Source organism: Xyrauchen texanus, chromosome 35 (genome assembly GCF_025860055.1).
Source record: "Xyrauchen texanus isolate HMW12.3.18 chromosome 35, RBS_HiC_50CHRs, whole genome shotgun sequence".
NCBI lineage: Eukaryota > Metazoa > Chordata > Actinopteri > Cypriniformes > Catostomidae > Xyrauchen > Xyrauchen texanus.
In genome coordinates, this window is record NC_068310.1 from 22,437,956 (window position 1) to 22,458,441 (window position 20,486).

Consider the following 20,486-nt stretch of genomic DNA (forward strand, 5'->3'; position numbering starts at 1 on the left):
GCACACAAGGATCATACGATGTAAACTTCTATTAAAAGACCCTGAAGCATGATAACAATCCCACTCCCAATCATACCACCTCCCAACACCCAGCTTTCCAACCCTCCATCTTCTCTTTCTCTCTCTCCTGCCTCTGCATTTACTATAATCCTCACCATCTCTTATTCCTCCTCTGCCTCTATAACTATCTCTCTCGCTCTCTCATCACCTCTTTTTGTCAGTGGAGTGTGAATAGGGCTAATTACAGAGACAAGGCAGACAAATTTTATTCCACCTCTTTTGTCTCTAGCTGAACCCTTGCACGGTCACACAAGAATTCTCTTGTTAGCTAGCTTTTTCTTTTTTTTTCCTGCAGCAATGTACTGTGTATTTAAGATCTTTTGAGGATTAAATTAAATTTTATACATTAAAAGGACTTTGCACAAATAGAACAAGTTTAACACAATATGGAGGCAAGTTACTTGAGGTAACACTTTTGAAGCAGTGTAAAAGTCTGTGGCAACTGTAACTCCTTTTTTTTTAAAGCTGTGTTAAAAGTGTGTATTTTTTCAATGTTAAAATACTTCCTATAACATCTTACAGTTTTTCCTCAATCGCTTTGGATCAATTCTCGAATGTGTATATATAAATCTCTGAACAATTAGTTTCTTGTTCACACCAGATTTGAATTTCTTATTCATTTAAGCACATTTCACGTGTTTTGGCATGTGTGCAAAAGAGTAAGTACAATTGTCTACAATTTGTGCAATAACTAAATGCACATGGCTTGCTGATCAAAACTGATGAGTTGATTCTCAGTGAAATTGTCAACTCTTCACAACTTCTAAACATTCTTTCATCATGTGAGACATCACATGCAAAATTATCCATTCATTTGTCAAAATCTGTCAGACTTACATGCATATTCCATAAATATCTATGACATGGAATGTTTGTGATGTCTGCCAAATCTCTGGCCAGACCAACAAGAGCGACTGGATGTCCACCAAGAAGATGGGAGCTCGTAATGTTTAATACTGTGAGGAAGTTCAATTTATTATTTGTTTTACAGAACTACCACAGGTTTTTACATTGTTGTTTTTTTTTTTTCTGCATGGATGTCATTTTGTGGCAATTTTCTGTTCACTATATATGACTTATGTAAGTAATGTGTAAAAATGGACATTCAAATGTAAATTTTCTGTTTACATCTAGCACCTTGCTACAAAAATAAATTGACTGTATACATACAAATGTGTATATCCTTTTCTGTGTACTATAATATTGAACAGTATTGACTTTTGGGTGAGTTTACTGGGAAAAGTCAATACTGTTCAATACTTTTCTGTGTACTAAAATATTGAACAGTATTGACTTTTCCCAGTAAACTTTTACCTACTGTTGAAATTGGTATCTAAAAAGCTCAGTGTGATACAAAATAGCATTGCAGCAAGATAAAACTGATATTCTTGTAAAGTACAGTAAGCAGTCAGTGTCAACAAAAAAAGTAGAACAAAAATGAAATTTGTTTACAGCATAAATTTCCAGGGTTGACTGCCATGGTGAAAAAACATCTAAACATTTTGACCAGTATGGCTCACACGATGACAAAAATTGTTTTCATTTTGGTGGCATTGGCCAATTTACTGACATAACAACTAAGTTTTGAAGCATGAATTAAATGTTTTGGGTGAGTTACTACATTTTGCAGACATGCAGTAGAGTTGTGATGTCACATAAGTCAGATGTGACAATAGCACTTACAGTTTAGAGAATGTTAAGACTGTTTCAAAAATTAGTCAAAGCGATTTAGAAAAACTGTAATATGCAGAAACAACTATAAGTAAGCCATTTGTAAGTTGATTCCCTGCCAAAGTGCAAAATGGCTCTTATCAAAAGATTGCTCTGATTATTTGAGACCAGCCTGACATTGCAAAATGGCTCAACCAATGGTGTGAGTTTAAAGTGGTTGGGTGTCCAACCAATGGCAGATAGCGGGAGTGTTCAGCCTAAAAACAATCAATCAACAATTCTGTTTGGTGATGTTAAGGGCGCAGAAACTATAAAGCTTCAGGATACATACAGTCATTTGGTGTGTTAGACATTTTTACACTTAAAATCTCCATGGAAACATTTAGTAACATCAAAAACCTTTAAAATTTTCATCTCACTGTCGAAATTTATGTTTGCAGTTCAAATGCATAAGTCACTTACAATCTCTGCTCTAGAGAGTCCTCACACCGTTTAATCTCATTGAACTGTTATTGGGGGAAATGCACCAGGAAAATGTCTGTGCTGTATCTGGGAGATAAAAGCACATATTAATTTGTCTCTCTTCTTCAGTATGAAGTGCTAATACACTTCTTTTTGATGGGACCAGTCTGAAAGTTGCTGGAAAAAGGTGTTTACAAGCACTCTGTTCAAGGTGAAAGGGCACTGTGATCTTGATCACCCTTTTGTCAAGCAGTGAGTGTCATTTTAGATGCATTCATGAGCCTGTTGGCCCTGGATGGGCAATGAACTTGATGCTTCTTCTAGATGTACTGTAATTGGTGTGACCCTGTTAAATTATGATCGTCATTACTGAAAACAGAGATGCTTTCGTTTGCAAAAAGGCTATGTGATATGTAAATAACATGTCTGTGTGTACATCGATCCCTGCATTCATTGCTTGTTGAAGAGGCTCGGTAGTGGCTATTACGTACTTTAACAGTAAAACGATAACCCCTTCACACGTAACTTCACACTGGTTTTCTCACATCAGCAAACACAATAGACACCAATGCTGCTCCTTATTGTCCTCAGTTGTGTCACCAACAGTCAATATTTCAGTTGTAAAAAACCTCATCCTCCGATATCGAAATGCTGTCTGCATGTCGCGCTGACCCTTCCAATGGGGAGATTCTCTGCTCCGGTTGAGGAAGCTGTATGTCCAGTGGAGAGTGAGAATGACTGGGGAAATGAGACAGAGGAGGCTGAGAAGGCGCCAGGGAACTGGTGTCAATGTTAGCTTCCATGTGCATTCTGAGTAGGTGCTGAGGAACACCCAGACTGCCTCCATCCAAGAGGAACTGAGAGAGATAGAAGCCCTCAGGATCTGTGAAGACATCAACATCATCATCATCATTGCGAGAGCGGAATTTAAAAAGACCTGGAGCACAAAAAGACATCTCTCACCGACAGAATGAGAATTATATCACAAGTTAATAAGCCCATTAGTCCAAATTCAATATAGACCTCTGATGTGCTCGATCTAGTGAGTCATCCTATCCCCGACATATTGTGTCAACATTAAGATCAAGTCATTTATTCATGCACCCGCCCGTAAGACTCATCAGTACCAGGTCACAATGTTGTGATTGATTTGCACCTGGCTCATCTGCTTAAACAGGCCATTTGTCATTATTCTCTACTTATTTCACCACAAGAGCTATCATCCCTTTCAAAATGGAACAACAGTATATTTGTATAAGCTGGTACAGATTGAGAAGACATTGTTCAAAAAGACATTAATGCAGCTGTACTCCACCTCTCTGTCAGGATATTATGATTAAGATCGTTTTGATAGGTACTGAAGGTTAGTCCAGCATCAATTTCCATTCAGGCTGGTTTATGCTGGTTAGTGCTGATGTTGCAAGTGAACCAGGATAGCAATAGCCATAGCTGACACTTGCTGGTTACAATGGTCAACTAATGTGGTTTTGTTGGTTTATAAGTTTAAAATAGTTCCCAAATGTTAAACTGGCTGGTCTCAGAAAAGAAAAACTGTTTAAACCAGTCTAATCAGGTGGTTAGCTGGTATTTTCCATAATGGTTAGTCTGATCTATTTTGCTTAATTTAAATGGGTTTTTGTCAGTTGATCAGGTTGGGAGACCAGCTGGACCAACTGAAGACCACATTAGCAAGTCTGATAGACTGGCTAAACCAACTTTATTAAGCTAAAACCAACATGAATCAGCAGCCCATGCTGGTGACCAGCATATCAGCGTCCCCAAAATCATAGACTGGTGACCAACAGAGCTAATAATTTAAGCACGGTTAGATCTGTCACGGACTTGCAATTTTGATTTGATGCTGTTCTATGGATATAATGGTAAAGGTATCATTACCTTGTAATGGGACTGTGTTGGCTGTGACTTGATTTTCAATGTCCTGGGTGGACCAGTCATTCATTGCTGCCTCAGCCAGTGCAAACTGCTCTGCTACACCTGTGAGAGGCAGCAATAAATTAACGGTCACAGATAGAGCACCAAAGATTTAAAAAAGATTTTGGAAAACATTTAAATTAACATTGAAGACAATGAAATTATTCACTATTCACCTCACAACAGACATTTATTGTTCACACTCTGTCTTCAACGTCAGATAATTCCCAATCATTTACATTAAAGCATTTGGCAGGAATATTCTCAAAATAAAGTTGGATGGACGGATGGACAGACGGACATATAGATAGATAGATCATCCATCCATCCATCCATCCATCGTCAACCGCTTATCCTGTGTACAGGGTCGCGGATAGATAGATCAAATCAATAAAAAATAAATCAATAGATTATTTTGTCTACTTAACACCTCTCTTTAATTAACTTTTTTCATCATGCCTTTTGAGGCAAACAACACTATTTCTATTGCTCATACTGAAGGATACTCTGGCAAGAACCATGAAATACATACTATTACAGCTAACACTGTATTACATACTCTTGCATGTTTGTTAAGCTGTTGCATTGGATTGAGACCTTGTGTTTTTTTCATGACAAATTTGTACTAGCATTGTCAGTTACAGTATATGTAAAATAATCAAATGCTGTCTCACCCGCTGCAAACCGTGCTTCTTTGATTTCATCAGTGAGGTGGGAGTAGAACTGCTCATCCTCCTGCAATTCTGCTCCAACCCCTCCCCAGCCCCCTCCATCTTGAGTCCAGCCACAATAGCCCCGTCCAGACGTCGCCTCCCCTCCCCAACTCTTCCATTCAATCAGGTGGGCGACTCGGCCCTGGGCCATGGCAGTGGGTTTAGTGATGTGGTCTTTAATTGTGGCCAGCAGTCCTGAGGAGATCGGTGGGATAAGAATAGGTGCAAATCAAATGAAATTAAAGTAAAGTAAAAGTAAGGAGAGGAGAGGAAAGGAAAGGAAAGGAAAGGAAAGGAAAGGAAAGGAAAGGAAAGGAAAGGAAAGGAAAGGAAGGGAAAGGAAAGGAAAGGAAAGGAAAGGAAAGGAAATGAAATAAAGAGGTGAGGCTAAAGAAGGGAAAAACTGAGAGCATTGAAGACTGGATAAATTACCAAGGAATAAAAGGGGTGTGGAGCTTATTCTCTCTTAGTTATTAAAAACTGCACAGCCTTTTAAGATTAGCGACAAAGCAAAAGGACTTCTGGAGAGAAGGATTTCTCCATGGACACATTAAAGAGATAGTTCTCCCAAAAACTATATTGTTCCAAATCTGACATTCTTTCTTTCATGGAACACAAAAGGAGCTGTTAGGTAGAATGTTATCCTCAGTCACCATTTATTTTCATCATGTATTTTTTCCAAACAATGAAAGTTAATCGTGACAGACACTACCATTCTGCCCAACATCTAATTGAGTGCTCCACAGAAGAAAGAAATTAATTCAGGGTCATACATGATTGGAACAAAACAAGGGTGAGTAAATCATGACAGAATATGATTTTTTTGGGTGAACTATCCCTTTAATTGCATGCCATCTGCAAGCAAAATTATTGTTTAAAAAGTTAGTTCATTCAAAAATGTATATTATATTATAATTTACTCATAATAAATTTACCTCACTTTGTTCCACTGAGGCTTTCAGTCCCAAACATTCTGCCTAACATTTACTTTCCTGTTAGACACCAAACATATTTGGCTTTTCAATAGATAGATCACCAAAAATGTTAAGTTCTCTCATCATTTACTTACCCTCATGCCATCCCAGATGTGTTTGATTATCTTTCTTAAACCGAACACAAACTATTTATTTTAGAAATATATCTCAGCTCTGTAGGTCCATACAATGCAAGTGAATGGTGATCAGATCTTTGTAGCTCCAAAATTCACATAAAGACAACCTGAAAGTAATCAATATGACTTAAGTGTTTCAATCCAAATCATCTAGGTTACTAGTGTAATCCCCGTTCCCTGATGGAGGAAACGAGACGTTGTGTCGATTGTAGTGGCACTAGGGGCTTATTTAGGGAGCCTCGGATACCTCTGAATATGAAAAATGCCAATGGCAAATTGGCGAACAGAATTTGCATGTCCTGCCCCCAGACATATGTGTATAAAAGGCGGGGATTGTGCATCTGTTCTATCAGGTTCTGCACTGAGGAGCCGAGAATAAGGTTCGGCCATTACAGCGGCTTGGTACAGTGTTGTGGCAAGGGGGACACAACGTCTCGTTCCCTCCATCAGGGAATGGGGGTTACACTAGCAACCTAGACTTTCCCCTTCTGTCACTCACTCGACGTTGTGTGAGTTGTGACAATAGGGGTCCCCATACAATAGTGCCACCTACATTGAACCGTGTTACGTGATCTGCTGATGCTGGTGCATGCCAAAGGAGCATGAGCATCAGACTGCACTTAACCTTCCCCAACACCCCAATAAGACGTCATATTGTTTTTATTAGGTTCCCAGCATCCGACATCCATGGAAGCAGGCCGCGCCAGCCGGTTCTCCTCATAGAGTGTTAGTTGCGGCTGGGGCCATCTAGCTATAACAAGCATGGAGGAAGGCGTTCTTTTCCAGTCCTATACTTTCAGTGGGAAAAGACCCTGTGGAGACCACATCCTGCCCAGGCTGGTGAGGTGAAAATGTGGCAAATATGACACGTGGGCCTGTTACACCACACGTGGGTCCTGCCTAATGAGGGAGGAGCTCTACTAACATGGAGACCGAGGCAGAGAGAACTGACATTGGGACCGTTCCGCAGAAAATACATAACAGGGGGTTACAGTGATAACCAGCACCTATGGAGCACCTATTCCAGTACAAAGTAACTAGTACCCGTAGTGGGTCTGGTCTGGAAGTCCTCTGCTGAATTCGCGAGCCAGAGGTCTGGGGAGGAAGAACATTCAGGGAGTGCGAGTTTGAGGACTCACCTGGGAGTAAAAGTGCTCGTGTTTACCTTCAGTGAGGGGAAAGGTGCTAGTGCAAGAGGTATACCCAGTCATTCGTCCCGTGTTACCGAGTTCTACATGTTCGGACCTGACAAAACACAGGAAACCGACTCAACCCGGATATTGCAGAATCTCGCAATGGTATTGGGTGTTGCCCAGCCAGCTGCTCCACAGACGTCTGCTATAGAGGTGCCTTTGGCCAGTTACACGAGGATGCCACACTTCTTGTAGAGTGTGCTCAAACCCGCAACGGCCTGGGTCCGATTCGATGGCGTCGACTACCCAGTGGTTGAGCCTCTGTTTGGAGACAGCGTTCCCTTTTTGCTGTCCACCAAAGCAAACAAAGAGCTGCTCAGAGAGTCTAAAGCTCTGTGTGCGGTCCAAATAGGTACGCAAAGCAGTTGTGCTTTACCATAACGGCAAACTCTCCGTTGAGCGGAGCCTGTCGCGACAGCGCGTCCGCTGTTGTGTTAAGGTTGCCCCCATGAGTGGCGTGCAGTGACCTTAGTTGGTGCTGACTCCAAAGGAGGAGATGGCGGGCGAGTTGTGACATATGACAAGAGTGCACGCCGCCTTGGCAATTTATGTACACTACTATCGCGGTGCTGTCTGAACGGATCAAGATGTGCTTGCCTTGGATCAGCAGGAGAAACCTCCGCAGGGCAAGAAATACAGCCAGCAACTCTAGGCAGTTGATGTGCCAACGTAGCCGCGGGCCTGACCAGGAACCGGCGGCAGCGCGCCCATTGCACGCGGTGCCCCAACCCTATTTGGAGGCATCTGTGGTGACCACAATGCATCTGGACACCTGCTGCAAGGGGACTCCTATCCGCAGAAAAGGCACTTACCTTGCTCTGCGTACCCGGTAGGGAGCGGGTTAGTAACTAGTGAGGTGTCCTCTGGACTCGTCAAAACCAGCTGGCTGGGGTTGTGAACGCTGTACATACGTGGATGTGGAGGGGAAGTTTCTACTTTCAGACTGCCACTTTGCCTGTAAGGGTTTGTTGCCGGGGCGCCGTGAGAACAGCGTTTGCGGGCACCGGCTAGGTGTACCAGGGGATGAGGAAATCACTCTTTATTGAAAAAGTGGGTACTGCAGCCCGAAGGGGTGCGGCAAATGAAAAAACTCCCGGCCCTCCACCGAGGGAAGGAGTGGTCTGGTTACCAGCACCTGTATGAACATCTCATCCCCTGGGTGGTCCGTCTCAGGAACGCTTGAGAGCCTTCCAGGTCCTTGAGGAGGTTTGTGAGATTTTTCATATTCGGGTATCTGAGGATCCCGAAAGAAGCCCCTTGTGTCACTACAATCAACACAATGTCGAGTGAGTGACAGAAGGGGAACTTCAGAAGTGATATGATAGGTGTGGGTGTGAAACAGAACAATAAAGTCCTTTTTAACTCTAAATCTCCTCTTTAACTTTCAGATGTGAAAGTGAAACTAAACAGGCATCATATGTGACTTTCAGATGTGAAAGAAAAAGTGGAGATATAGAGAAAACAATTACTTTCATTTTGATCTCTTTCTCACACACACCTATTACAACCCCAATTCTGAAAAAGTTGGAACAGTATGAAAAATGCTAATAAAAACTAGTAAAAAAAGGATTTATTCGTAAGTTATTTTCACCCTTTGCTATATAGCGCTTCAACTACACATTATATGATGTTTTACCCTGTGAATTTCATTGTTATTTTTATGTACAGTAATTTCAAATCAGATGATTCCAGATGAGTCCTGGAATTTTCAGCAGGACAACTTCAAACCACATACTGCTACTACATAAGAGCATGGCTGTGTATGCAGAGACTGCGGGGCTAGATTGGCCTACCTGCAGTCCTGACCATCTCCAATTGAGAATGTGTGGCGCATTATGAAGCACACCATACAGCAATGAAGACCCTCTTTAGTCTACACAATTGTGTGGCTAAAGAGTTACATAATGGAGGAGGGAAAAATTCCACTTTTTAAACTTAACAAACTTTTGTCTTCAGTTCCCAAATGCTTAATAAGTGTTATTAGAAGAAATGGCGATGTTTCACACTGGTAAACATTTGACTGTCCAAACTTTTTTGGAGCATGTTGCAATCTGATTTGAAATTACTGTACATTAAAAAAAAAAAAAAACTGGAATGTTGTAAATGATGAGAGCATTTACATTTTTGGATGAACTATCCCTTTAAGGCTTTATACTAACCTAATAATGGATGTGGCAACACTTTACTTTCATCATGAAATATGTAAAATTAGTCTCTCTAAAAATAGCATTTTCCCCCAAGCACTTAATTTCTTTTAAATATTTGTCTTATTTTATTAAAAATGAATATTTTGTTCAATCAGAGATTTTTCAGTCCTTTTTACGCAACATACATATTCATTGGCTGGTGACTGCATTTATAATTATTCTGAAACGATAGAATAGAATAGAAATATAATAGAAGATTTTTTTTAAAAAAGCTTAGCAAACCATAACACATTATGAGTCTATGTAATTAAGGTCCTAAAGAGGGTGGGCCTGAATATGTCAAGCAAATAAAAATAAAAGAAAACAGGTGGCTAAGTATGGAATGATATTAATCTCATTATTATTAATGAATGCACACACAATTATTCATGTACTAGATACATTTTGTGAATGTATTTTACTAACCACAAACAAATGCCATTTGAATCTGTGGAATTCGGGATTGAATGATTGTGCAGCGATTTGTACAAATACAGACATATTTGCAAATAAACGTGTTCTGTTCTATATTAATAAATCAAAAATTGCTCATGCAAAAATGAATCCGTGCATTTGTGGATCAGAAGACACGCGTGCATTTATTGACATCTTGTTCGAATCGATCGTGTTCGGTTCATTTGGATTTTGAGACTTCCTTTTCGCAGTTTACAGCATTCCACCCACACATACACACAGACATACACACAACTAACGAACAAGCCAGTACTATTCATTAACGTGAACACGATTCGTAAATGGGTGTCACTATACAATGAAACAAATGCTTTTCAACCGGTGTCTGTAGAATTAAGAATTACATAAATGTGCAGCAATTTGTACAAATAAAGTCATGTTTGTGAGTATAAATGTTCTGCTTTGTATTAAAGTGTGACAATTTCCGCGTGCAAAAAGGAATCCGTGCATTTCTGGATCAGGCGACACGCGTGCATTTATTGATTCCTTGTTCGAGTCGATCCTGTTCGGTTCATTTGGATTTTGAGACTTTCTTTCCGCACTTTCAGCATTGAGGATCCACACGCAACTGAAAGGCAAGGCAGGCAGCTACCACTAGATGGCAGTCGCAGAGAATTACAGAGTTGACCTGCCCTGGTTTGAGAACAGGTGATAATGGACATTTTGGCATTCTCCCGAAGAACCTTTAAAACATGGATAATACCATTTTAAACCAACAAGCTGGTTGGGTAAGTAACACTAATCTTTTTTTCTTTTTTTTCTTTTATTGCATACTGAAAAGAAGAAAAAAAAAAAATAACTTCCTATAGACTAGCAAGTTAAAAACAATGTACATTTGATATATTTGACATATTAATTACATTTTATAAATATTATTTTGATGAGATATTAACAAAAAAATGTTGGCGCTTCATTATTTATGTTATATTATTGTTTAGAGTGCGAGCTGATCAGGGAGGAGAGAATGTTGGCGTGGCTCGTCTGATGTTTTCTGTACGTGGAGAAACTGCAAGAAAAACAAAACTAAGGACACTTGTGACAAATGTCAAAAGGTAGTGTGTGGGATCTACACATGGAAGGTAGAGAGTACATGTGTTGAGTAATCGATCCACAAGCGTCAGTGAATGATGTGCGGGGTTTGCCCCCAAAACAGCCAGATGCCTTGTTCAAGTGAGCCCACTTTTAGGAGAATTCGTTCATAATGATTTTACAGCATACTATTTTCATTATAGTTTTACAGCATGATATTTTTGCTCACAGTAAAACAAATATTGCTTTCTAAATCAGTTCGTTTTCCCACAGTTTAGCGAATGTTCATATTCTTTATTAACTGTTTTGGCCATTTTGGGTTTGGCCTATATGTGTTTCATACATGTCTAAGGTTTTTACTATGCATTGAAATACACATTGGTGATGTTTTTTATAAGCTATTGTATTGATTTGTTTTTGTTTTACAAAGAAAATAATTTAATATAAATAATCAAAGTTGCATCTGTAATCAGCTACAATAGCAAGTTCTGTGATTTTCGATGAACTAATACATTTTCACATTCATTAGAATTAAAATTTCGTGACCTATATAAAAATATAGATTTAATAATTTCCCAAATTCACAACATGTTTTTATCTAACGAAATATTCCGCCTCAATCCATGTTTGTTGGCGTTTAGACTTTCAAAAACATTTTCACTGTGGTGAAAAAACTTGCTGTATACAAAGCGAGGCACGCACCTTCCAGGGCAGTCTAGCAGCTAATATATATATATTTTTTGTATAGTCTAGCACTATTATATATTACAAATATATAATAGTGCTAGACTATTAGAAGTGTCGAATGTAAATATGACATGACATTTGGTCCAGTCTAGTATGAACGGTCAGAATGACCGCTATGGCCATTCTAGTAGTTCTAGAATTCCGGTAGTTCTCGTGTTAAATGCAAGTACAAGTCTATTGCTTGATTAGTGTCCTTTGGAAGATCAAAGCGTGTCTCAGCCATGACAGTATTACAAATGTCATAGACAGTAATGTCTTTGAAGGCCAAGTTTAAAATATATCTCTATAAATTCATGCGCATCCATGCTCTCAGTCTCTTTGAGTAAATGAATGATGGCAATGACGCAATCGGAAAAGAGTTATAGGCTACACACACCGGAAACTGTAACGCGTGCGCACGCGAAAGTCTCTTAGATTTTTTTTTTTTGCACAGGTCACTTCGGGGGCTCCGATCATTAGGAAGATGCTCGTGGAAATTCTAGAACTACTAGAATGGCCATAGCGGTCATTCTGACCGTTCATACTAGACTGTACCAAATGTCATGTCATATTTACATTCAACACTTCTATTGAGGTTTTAGAATTAAGCTTCTAATGTCTGTCGTCATATTTTATGACGTCATCACCCTAAAAAATGTCAAAATCCTCGAACAAAATCCTCAATTTGAATAAAATAGAATAATATGGATTAAATGGAGCACGGAGTGCCAAGCGAACGCAGATAGTCCAATATAATACAATCTTTTTTTGTAATATATAATAGTGCTAGACTATACAAAAAATATATTAGCTGTTAGACTGCCCCGGAAGGCGCGTGCCTCGCTTTGTGTCCAGCAAGTTTTTTCACCACAGTGAAAATGTTTTTGAAAGTCTAAACGCCAACAAACATGGATTGAGGCGGAATATTTCGTTAGATAAAAACATGTTGTGAATTTGGGAAATTATTAAATCTATATTTTTTTCAAAACATGTTGACTTTTGGACTTTACAATGCTCTGGAGTTATTGGAAATGTTTGGACAACACGAATTGGAAACAATCCTATGCAGCCACCACTGGAATCGAAATCCATGAATAAATGAAACTGTTATATTAATAATAAACACCAGGACACGAAATTTTAATTCTAATGAATGTGAAAATGTATTAGTTCATCGAAAATCACAGAACTTGCTATTGTAGCTGATTACAGATGCAACTTTGATTATTTATATTAAATTATTTTCTTTGTAAAATAAAAACAAATCAATACAATAGCTTATAAAAACATCACCAATGTGTATTTCAATGCATAGTAAAACCTTAGACATGTATGAAACACATATAGGCCAAACCCAAAATGGCCAAAACAGTTAATAAAGAATATGAACATTCAGCTAAACTGTGGGAAAACGAACTGATTTAGAAAGCAATATTTGTTTTACTGTGAGCAAAAATATCATGCTGTAAAACTATAATGAAAATAGTATGCTGTAAAATCATTATGAACGAATTCTCCTAAAAGTGGGCTCACTTGAACAAGGCATCTGGCTGTTTTGGGGGCAAACCCCGCACATCATTCACTGACGCTTGTGGATCGATTACTCAACACATGTACTCTCTACCTTCCATGTGTAGATCCCACACACTACCTTTTGACATTTGTCACAAGTGTCCTTAGTTTTGTTTTTCTTGCAGTTTCTCCACGTACAGAAAACATCAGACGAGCCACGCCAACATTCTCTCCTCCCTGATCAGCTCGCACTCTAAACAATAATATAACATAAATAATGAAGCGCCAACATTTGTTTGTTAATATCTCATCAAATGAATATTTATAAAATGTAATTAATATGTCAAATATATCAAATGTACATTGTTTTTAACTTGCTAGTCTATAGGAAGTTACTTTTTTTTTCTTCTTTTCAGTATGCAATAAAAGAAAAAAAAGAAAAAAAAGATTAGTGTTACTTACCCAACCAGCTTGTTGGTTTAAAATGGTATTATCCATGTTTTAAAGGTCCTTCGGGAGAATGCCAAAATGTCCATTATCACCTGTTCTCAAACCAGGGCAGGTCAACTCTGTAATTCTCTGCGACTGCCATCTAGTGGTAGCTGCCTGCCTTGCCTTTCAGTTGCGTGTGGATCCTCAATGCTGAAAGTGCGGAAAGAAAGTCTCAAAATCCAAATGAACCGAACAGGATCGACTCGAACAAGGAATCAATAAATGCACGCGTGTCGCCTGATCCAGAAATGCACGGATTCCTTTTTGCACGCGGAAATTGTCACACTTTAATACAAAGCAGAACATTTATACTCACAAACATGACTTTATTTGTACAAATTGCTGCACATTTATGTAATTCTTAATTCTACAGACACCGGTTGAAAAGCATTTGTTTCATTGTATAGTGACACCCATTTACGAATCGTGTTCACGTTAATGAATAGTACTGGCTTGTTCGTTAGTTGTGTGTATGTCTGTGTGTATGTGTGGGTGGAATGCTGTAAACTGCGAAAAGGAAGTCTCAAAATCCAAATGAACCGAACACGATCGATTCGAACAAGATGTCAATAAATGCACGCGTGTCTTCTGATCCACAAATGCACGGATTCATTTTTGCACGAGCAATTTTTTGATTTATTAATGTAGAACAGAACATGTTTATTTGCAAACATGTCTGTATTTGTACAAATCGCTGCACAATCATTCAATCCCGAATTCCACAGATTCAAATCAAATGGCATTTGTTTGTGGTTAGTAAAATACATTCACAAAATGTATCTAGTAGGCCCTACATACATAATTGTGTGTGCATTCATTAATCATATTGAGATTAAAATCATCCCATAGCTAAGAGGCACTGGAGAGAGAGAGAGAGAGAGAGAGAGAGAGAGAGAGAGAGAGAGAGAGAGAGAGAGAGAGAGAGAGAGAGAGAGAGAGAGAGAGAGTTGCTGTTCATAAATTAGATATGCAAGCAGAGGGAAATTACATTAGCAGGCTGTAGAGGTCAGCTGCTCTTCTGATTCAGATGAATGATTCTGAATGAAAACAAAACATAGCAAACATAACACACTGTGTCTGAAATGCACTATATTTTTCCTCACCCAGCAGGGAGGATGTAGCCAGTTCTCCAATGTCATACACACTGTTGCTCCTTTTATCTGACATGCTCCCATTGTTGGGCTGATGGTTACCCTGAATGAAATGACAAGAGAAGAAATTAATGTGACAAACCTTTAAAATGATCACATTTCAAAGCAAGAGAGTGAATCATAGGTGCTAATTACACCAAACAAGATGCTTTCCTAGATCTTACACATCCAGTTCTGGTGTGAAAGCACACTCATGTATAATTTGAAATGTATTAATCTTCATAGACTGTCGCAGGGTGAATACTGAATGAAAGGCAGTTATTTGAATTATTGAAATGATTACAAACTGGCCTATGCATTTGGTGTTATGTTACAAGTTCTGTGTTGTAACACTCCAACTTTTGACTCTGGCTTTGTGAGGAAAAACATGCACACACCTTAAAAATGGGCTGTCCCTCAGCACAGGTTTGAAGCTCTTCCATGGGGAGTTGCTGGCCATTTTGAAGCTCTGTAAGGACAAAAATGCTGCTGTTATTTATCTGTAAATCACTGAATTTATAAATTTGATGGGATTTAAATGTCCACTTGTGGAACTGTTTCTATTTTGCATTTTATTACAGTTTTTCCCATTACAAATTAAAGTATCAGCAGAACAGTTGTGTTCACAAAAGTTGGAAGTTTACAAGGGGATACTGGAAGACTGCTTGCTTTCAATTGAGTCAGAAAAGTCCACACCCATATCTCTATAACTTTCTGAACTGGATATATGATAACACCGATTCCCTGTCAATGGAATTTTTCACCCGATGAACAGGCGAAAAAAATAACAATTTAGCTTTAGTTTTGCTCCAAAATCAGAGGGCAACATTTATAATTTTTACCTCCCTTTACAAAACAAACTTTATTCACTAAATATTGATACATGGCATTTCATATTTTGTCTTTCATCATTAATTATGTTCATCTTTTTAAAGAAAAAATAATTAACAAAATCAAATATTTAAGCTGGGGATGTTTCTGAAATGTGTTTGATTTGACATGGAATAACCTATATACTTTCATGTCCATACATGTATGTAGTTTGTGAGCAAGTGTGTGTCTACATGTTGCAATGTGCCTCTCTGAGTTTGAACTGAAGTGGATGGACAGGGACTCACTCCTGTTGCTCTAACGTTTCCATGGCAACAAGAGATTGTCTTGACAACACCTCCCTGGGGATCCCTAGTGCACATGTTCGTCACCGGCTGCATCTCACTGAGGTGTGACCTCAAAGAGGACAGCTAATCTCGACCTGTGGAGCCTCTGGACCCCACCAGTGTGTTCTTGAATGGACAATTTGTTAATAGGTATCAACTGACAATGTGTGACCTTTACTATGCCAAACATCGTGCCGGTCTGCGGCACTAAATCCCACCTCCCATTTACCAGCGTGAAACTCCATCCATGTCACAAATGCATTATACATCAGTTTTGGCATTTGGCACGCGACGCTCCGCCTTAGCTACTGACGCTCAGACAAACAAACACGCTTCCTGGGATTTACAAATCATACACTTCATTGCAACCCTGCTGCTTGCCATTTCCTTGGAGGACATCTTTTTTCACTCATTTGTAAAAACTCTGACTACATCTTTTTTGCACCCAGATAGAACTGACTCTCAGAGCCTTAAAATCCACAATATAACATAACAATCTCCACATATTCCTCTCTCAGCTGTTATTCACTTTCATTCTATCTTTTATCTTTAAAATAAAAATAAATGGTGACCTAACATCTCCTTATGTGGTCCACTGAAGAAAAGGCCATTAAATGAAATGAGGTTGAGTAAATTATTATAGTCTTAATTTTTGGTGAACTACTCCTTTAAGTATAGGGCCAGGAGCTCTAAGAAACTGAATTTATGTCTGACCTTCACAGAATCTGATCTGATACTTAAGCACCAACATTCATTGCTCTTATTTGAAATCTAAAGCTGTTACATTTTTGTGCTGAATAAGTGATAAAAGCTCATTAAATCAATCAGTGTAGGAGGACAGTCATTATACAATCAGGAGTGCAGTACACACAAACAAGCAGCAAAACTGTAGCAGTAATTTGCTATTGCTACCCAGAAATAAACACATTTTCTATCTAATCAGTATCATACAACACAAAGTCTGCACATATGCACTGTGGTCTTTTCAATCACCTCAACAAAACATACAGTATACAGTATGCTGATTTTGTATATCTAAGCAACATATGTGAATATATTATTGTGACTAGTGCATGCACTAATGGGCTATTATGGCAATGCTATCCTTGATGTAAACAGACAAACAGGTGGATTAAGAGATAGAGTGAGGGCTGGACGGACCAACAGGTATTCTGATGGACACAGGACGAACAGAGCACATCACTCAGACAAGATTGAGAGACAGATACATTTAAAGACAACCAGGAAGAGACTGACCTTGGTGACCTTTGCAGAGGCAGGAGCCCATGTTCAACAGCTTAGCAGTTACCTGTTCATCATGCTGAGCTGACTGAGAGTTGGGCGGTGGGGAAGAATTAGCAAAACAGAGAGAGAGAGATAGTGTGTGCTGGAAAAAGGGGATATGGAGCCGGCAGAGGGAGCCAAGAAAATGATAGAGGTGGGGAAAAGAGAGAAGGTCCAAGACTGGTCCAGGAAAAGGAGAAACAAGATCGGGCGTCTACCCTGAACACTGAAACACTGTTTCACTTGTGGGTATGGAAGTGAGGAGAGGGAGAGAGGTGAGAGAGAGAGAGAGAGAGAGAGAGAGAGTGAGAGAGAGAGAGAGAGAGAGAGAGAGAGAGAGAGAGAGAGAGAGAGAGAGAGAGAGAGAGAGAGAGTAAATGGGGACAACAGTACAGTGATGCCTGCATAGAGTCCCTCCCCTAAACTCCTCTCTTCTCCTCCCCATTTTCTACCTCAGCTCCACACTTCCACACTCTCTGCATATTACAATTGCAACCTTTTATTGAAGTTATAAAGCTGAAAATTAGGGTGCAGTTTTAAGAGTAGGAAAAAGGGAGAGTAAAAGAAAGATTGATGAACCGATAAAAGATATAGAGCGATAAAGGGAAGATAAATGTGCATGAGTGTGATTAGATTTGTTCAGGTGGCTGAAATGTTCAGAGTATCATTAAGCATTTTCCTTAAAGGGAAAGTTCACCCAAAAATGAAAGTTATGTCATCATTTACTCACCCTTATGTCGTTGCAAAGGCGTTTGACATAATTTCTTCTGTGGAAGACTAAGGAGTGATTAAGCATATCATCTTTGAGATTCGGCCACTATTCAGTTTTATTGTATGGAACAAAGGTGCAATGAAAGTAGATGATGTTTCCGGCCAACATTCTGCCTGACATATCCTTTTGGGTTCCACTAAAGAAGAAAAAATGCCATCCGTTTGGAACAATAAGAGGGTGAGAAAATGATGACAGAGCCTTAATTTTTTGGGTGAACAATAAGTGCAATAATAGTTGACCTGTTATGCAAATGTTTTTGAACTATGAACTTTAATGTGGCCTATGTTTATTCTTTAATATTGTCTATTTATTGCAAGGTAAATACAGTGTCTATTTTGTAAATGTGTATCTATCTACTACCTCAAAATAAACTAAAACAAAACACATATACGCCAGGCTTGCCTGCACTGTCATGAAAATAAGAATAGTTGTAAAAGAGCTCATGACTAGTTTGAATAAAGCTTTGTGCTGCCCTCCAGTGCCACAAAGAAAAAGGTGCAAGCAAAAGCACACTTAATGTAAAAGGAAATGTTCACCCAAAAATGAAAATTCTCTCATTGTTTACTCACCCTCATGACATCTAAAATGTGTATGACATTCTTTATTCTGCAGAGCACTAAATATATATTTAAAGAATATCTCAGCTCTGTAGGTCCATTCAATGCAAGTGAATGGTGACCAAAACTTTAAAGCTCCTCTCGTGAACATGCAAATGAGGGCTAGTGAAAGTGTAGAGTAAAAAGGACTTAAATATTGATCTGTTTCTCGCCCACACCTATCATATAACTTCAGAAGACGTGGAATTAACCATTGGAGTTGTAAAGTTTTGGCCACCATTCACTTGCATTGTATGGACACAGAGCTGAAGTATTCTTCTAAAAATATTCCTTTGTGCTGTGCAGAAGAAAGAAAGTCATACACATCTTGGATTGCATGTGAGTAAATTATGAGAGAATTTTTGGATGGACTATCCCTTTAAATATAACTTCTTTATCGCTTTTGCTTGTAGCTTTAAACTCTATATTTATCAGCAGAGTATAACAAATATTTGTTATAAAATGTGAATTTTGGGGTCATTGTTTTGTACAGTGCATCTTGAGCAGATGGAGAGTAAGAGTACTCCTTAAAGGCACAACAGAAGAGGGCTGAGAAAGTGCTGAGAATTATCTGAGCATGGGTCTTCTAGAAATTATGGTGCTCAGCTCCCAAAAGTAATAAATAATACAATTACTTATAATCTTATCTAATCTTAAAACTGAAATGTAGTAATATGTGAACATTACTATTATCTTTTACATTTAAAACATCTGATTAATATTATTTTTGTATTTTTCTTATTATTGACTCTTGATGGGTTCATGCAAGTCTTGGACATCATTTTCAAAAACTGAAAAAGAAAAAAGAAATTGTAATATGCTTTATTTAGTGTGGATATAGGCTAGCTGTTCTGACTGATGTTGACAGCAAATCAATGGCAAACAACTTGAGTTTTAACCTAACAATACTGGTTTGATGAAACACGAGATGCAGGCTACATATTGGTTTTAATAGCAGACTCATGTGTATCATTGGTGTGTAAATCTACAACAACAACAACAACAACAACAAATGTTAAATTTAGGAAATTAGAAAATAAAGACATATAATCTACATGTATTTTTGACTGTACCCTACGTTAGGGTGACCAGACTTTCCTGTTTTCCAGGGACATTCCCAATTTTTGACGGTCTGTAGCTGTTCCTGGAAATGTCCCCTTTTTTACTGCACATTCAAAACAGTTCTCAACGTGAAAATATATGGCAAGAAAGCCTCTATTGAAGCCAACTGGCAACAAGGTTAATCGTGTGCTGCTTAATTTGAGGAATCTAGTGACTAAAAAGAAACATCATATTGCATAAGAGTTCATCAAAATAAAAGGTATAATTAAGAAAACCAGGTCCATAGGAGATACCTGATGAGATAACTGATAGAAACGGTTAGGTGAAATAGTGTAATAATAAATAATAATTATTCTTACATAATATTCAATATATTTGTGTCATGAATACAAAGTGGAAAAAATCCCCAACAATATGAGGATCTAAGGGGGAAATCCCCCTTTCAGAAATTAATTGCAGGCCATGATATATTACATAGTGCATCTCATGTGATTTCAGTTGTAATGTTGAGGGAAATGGTAGTCAAGTGAGCTCATTTCTTTTGAAATTCCTCTGCCGGTTTTCCAGCAAGCAAGTTAGTACCCCACCATGTTACTTTTATGAGAGTGCCAGGGAAAGGTGAAGGAAAAGAGTGGAAGAGAAGGAATTTTTGAAAAGAGCAAGAAGAGTGATGTAAAGAGTGTGACCAAAGGCAGGTAGCAATAGTTCCTATATTCAGTCATTGTTTATATATGTTTATTTAGTTCACTTTTATACCACAATGTCATCTACTGTATACATTAGAAAAGAACTCATATGCAACAGAAGACAATTAAATATGATCAACTTTACTTCCGTATCGGAATTTTATTGAGACATATTTAACAGAGTATGATATACCGTATTTCACAATATTCACCATGGTCAATATACATAACATCTTGA

General features: G+C 38.5%; 1 protein-coding gene across 2 annotated transcripts; it reads right to left on the minus strand.

Annotated features, from left to right (window-relative positions):
* Positions 1-1,001: 1,001 nt before the first annotated feature.
* Positions 1,002-17,346, minus strand: LOC127629206 (protein FAM131C-like). Of its 2 annotated transcripts, XM_052106328.1 has the most exons (6): positions 17,106-17,346; positions 15,090-15,160; positions 14,665-14,755; positions 4,800-5,033; positions 4,090-4,188; positions 1,002-3,076 (listed from the first exon to the last, which is right to left on the minus strand). In XM_052106328.1, the coding sequence occupies exons 1-6, from the start codon at positions 17,134-17,136 to the stop codon at positions 2,808-2,810; spliced, it is 795 nt and encodes a 264-aa protein (XP_051962288.1). In that variant the 5' UTR covers positions 17,137-17,346; the 3' UTR covers positions 1,002-2,807. The 2 variants fall into 2 exon arrangements, with proteins under 2 accessions (XP_051962288.1, XP_051962290.1); XM_052106330.1 differs by lacking the exon at positions 4,090-4,188.
* Positions 17,347-20,486: the final 3,140 nt, after the last annotated feature.

Coding starts and splice junctions, on each gene's coding strand:
- LOC127629206 (XM_052106328.1), bottom strand. CDS start 17,136: ATGGGCTCCTGCCTCTGCAAAGGTCACCAAG. Junction 14,756..15,089: donor AGGGACAGCCCATTTTTAAG/GTGTGTGCATGT, acceptor CATTTCATTCAG/GGTAACCATCAGCCCAACAA. Junction 3,077..4,089: donor CAACACAGTCCCATTACAAG/GTAATGATACCT, acceptor ATGTCTTCACAG/ATCCTGAGGGCTTCTATCTC.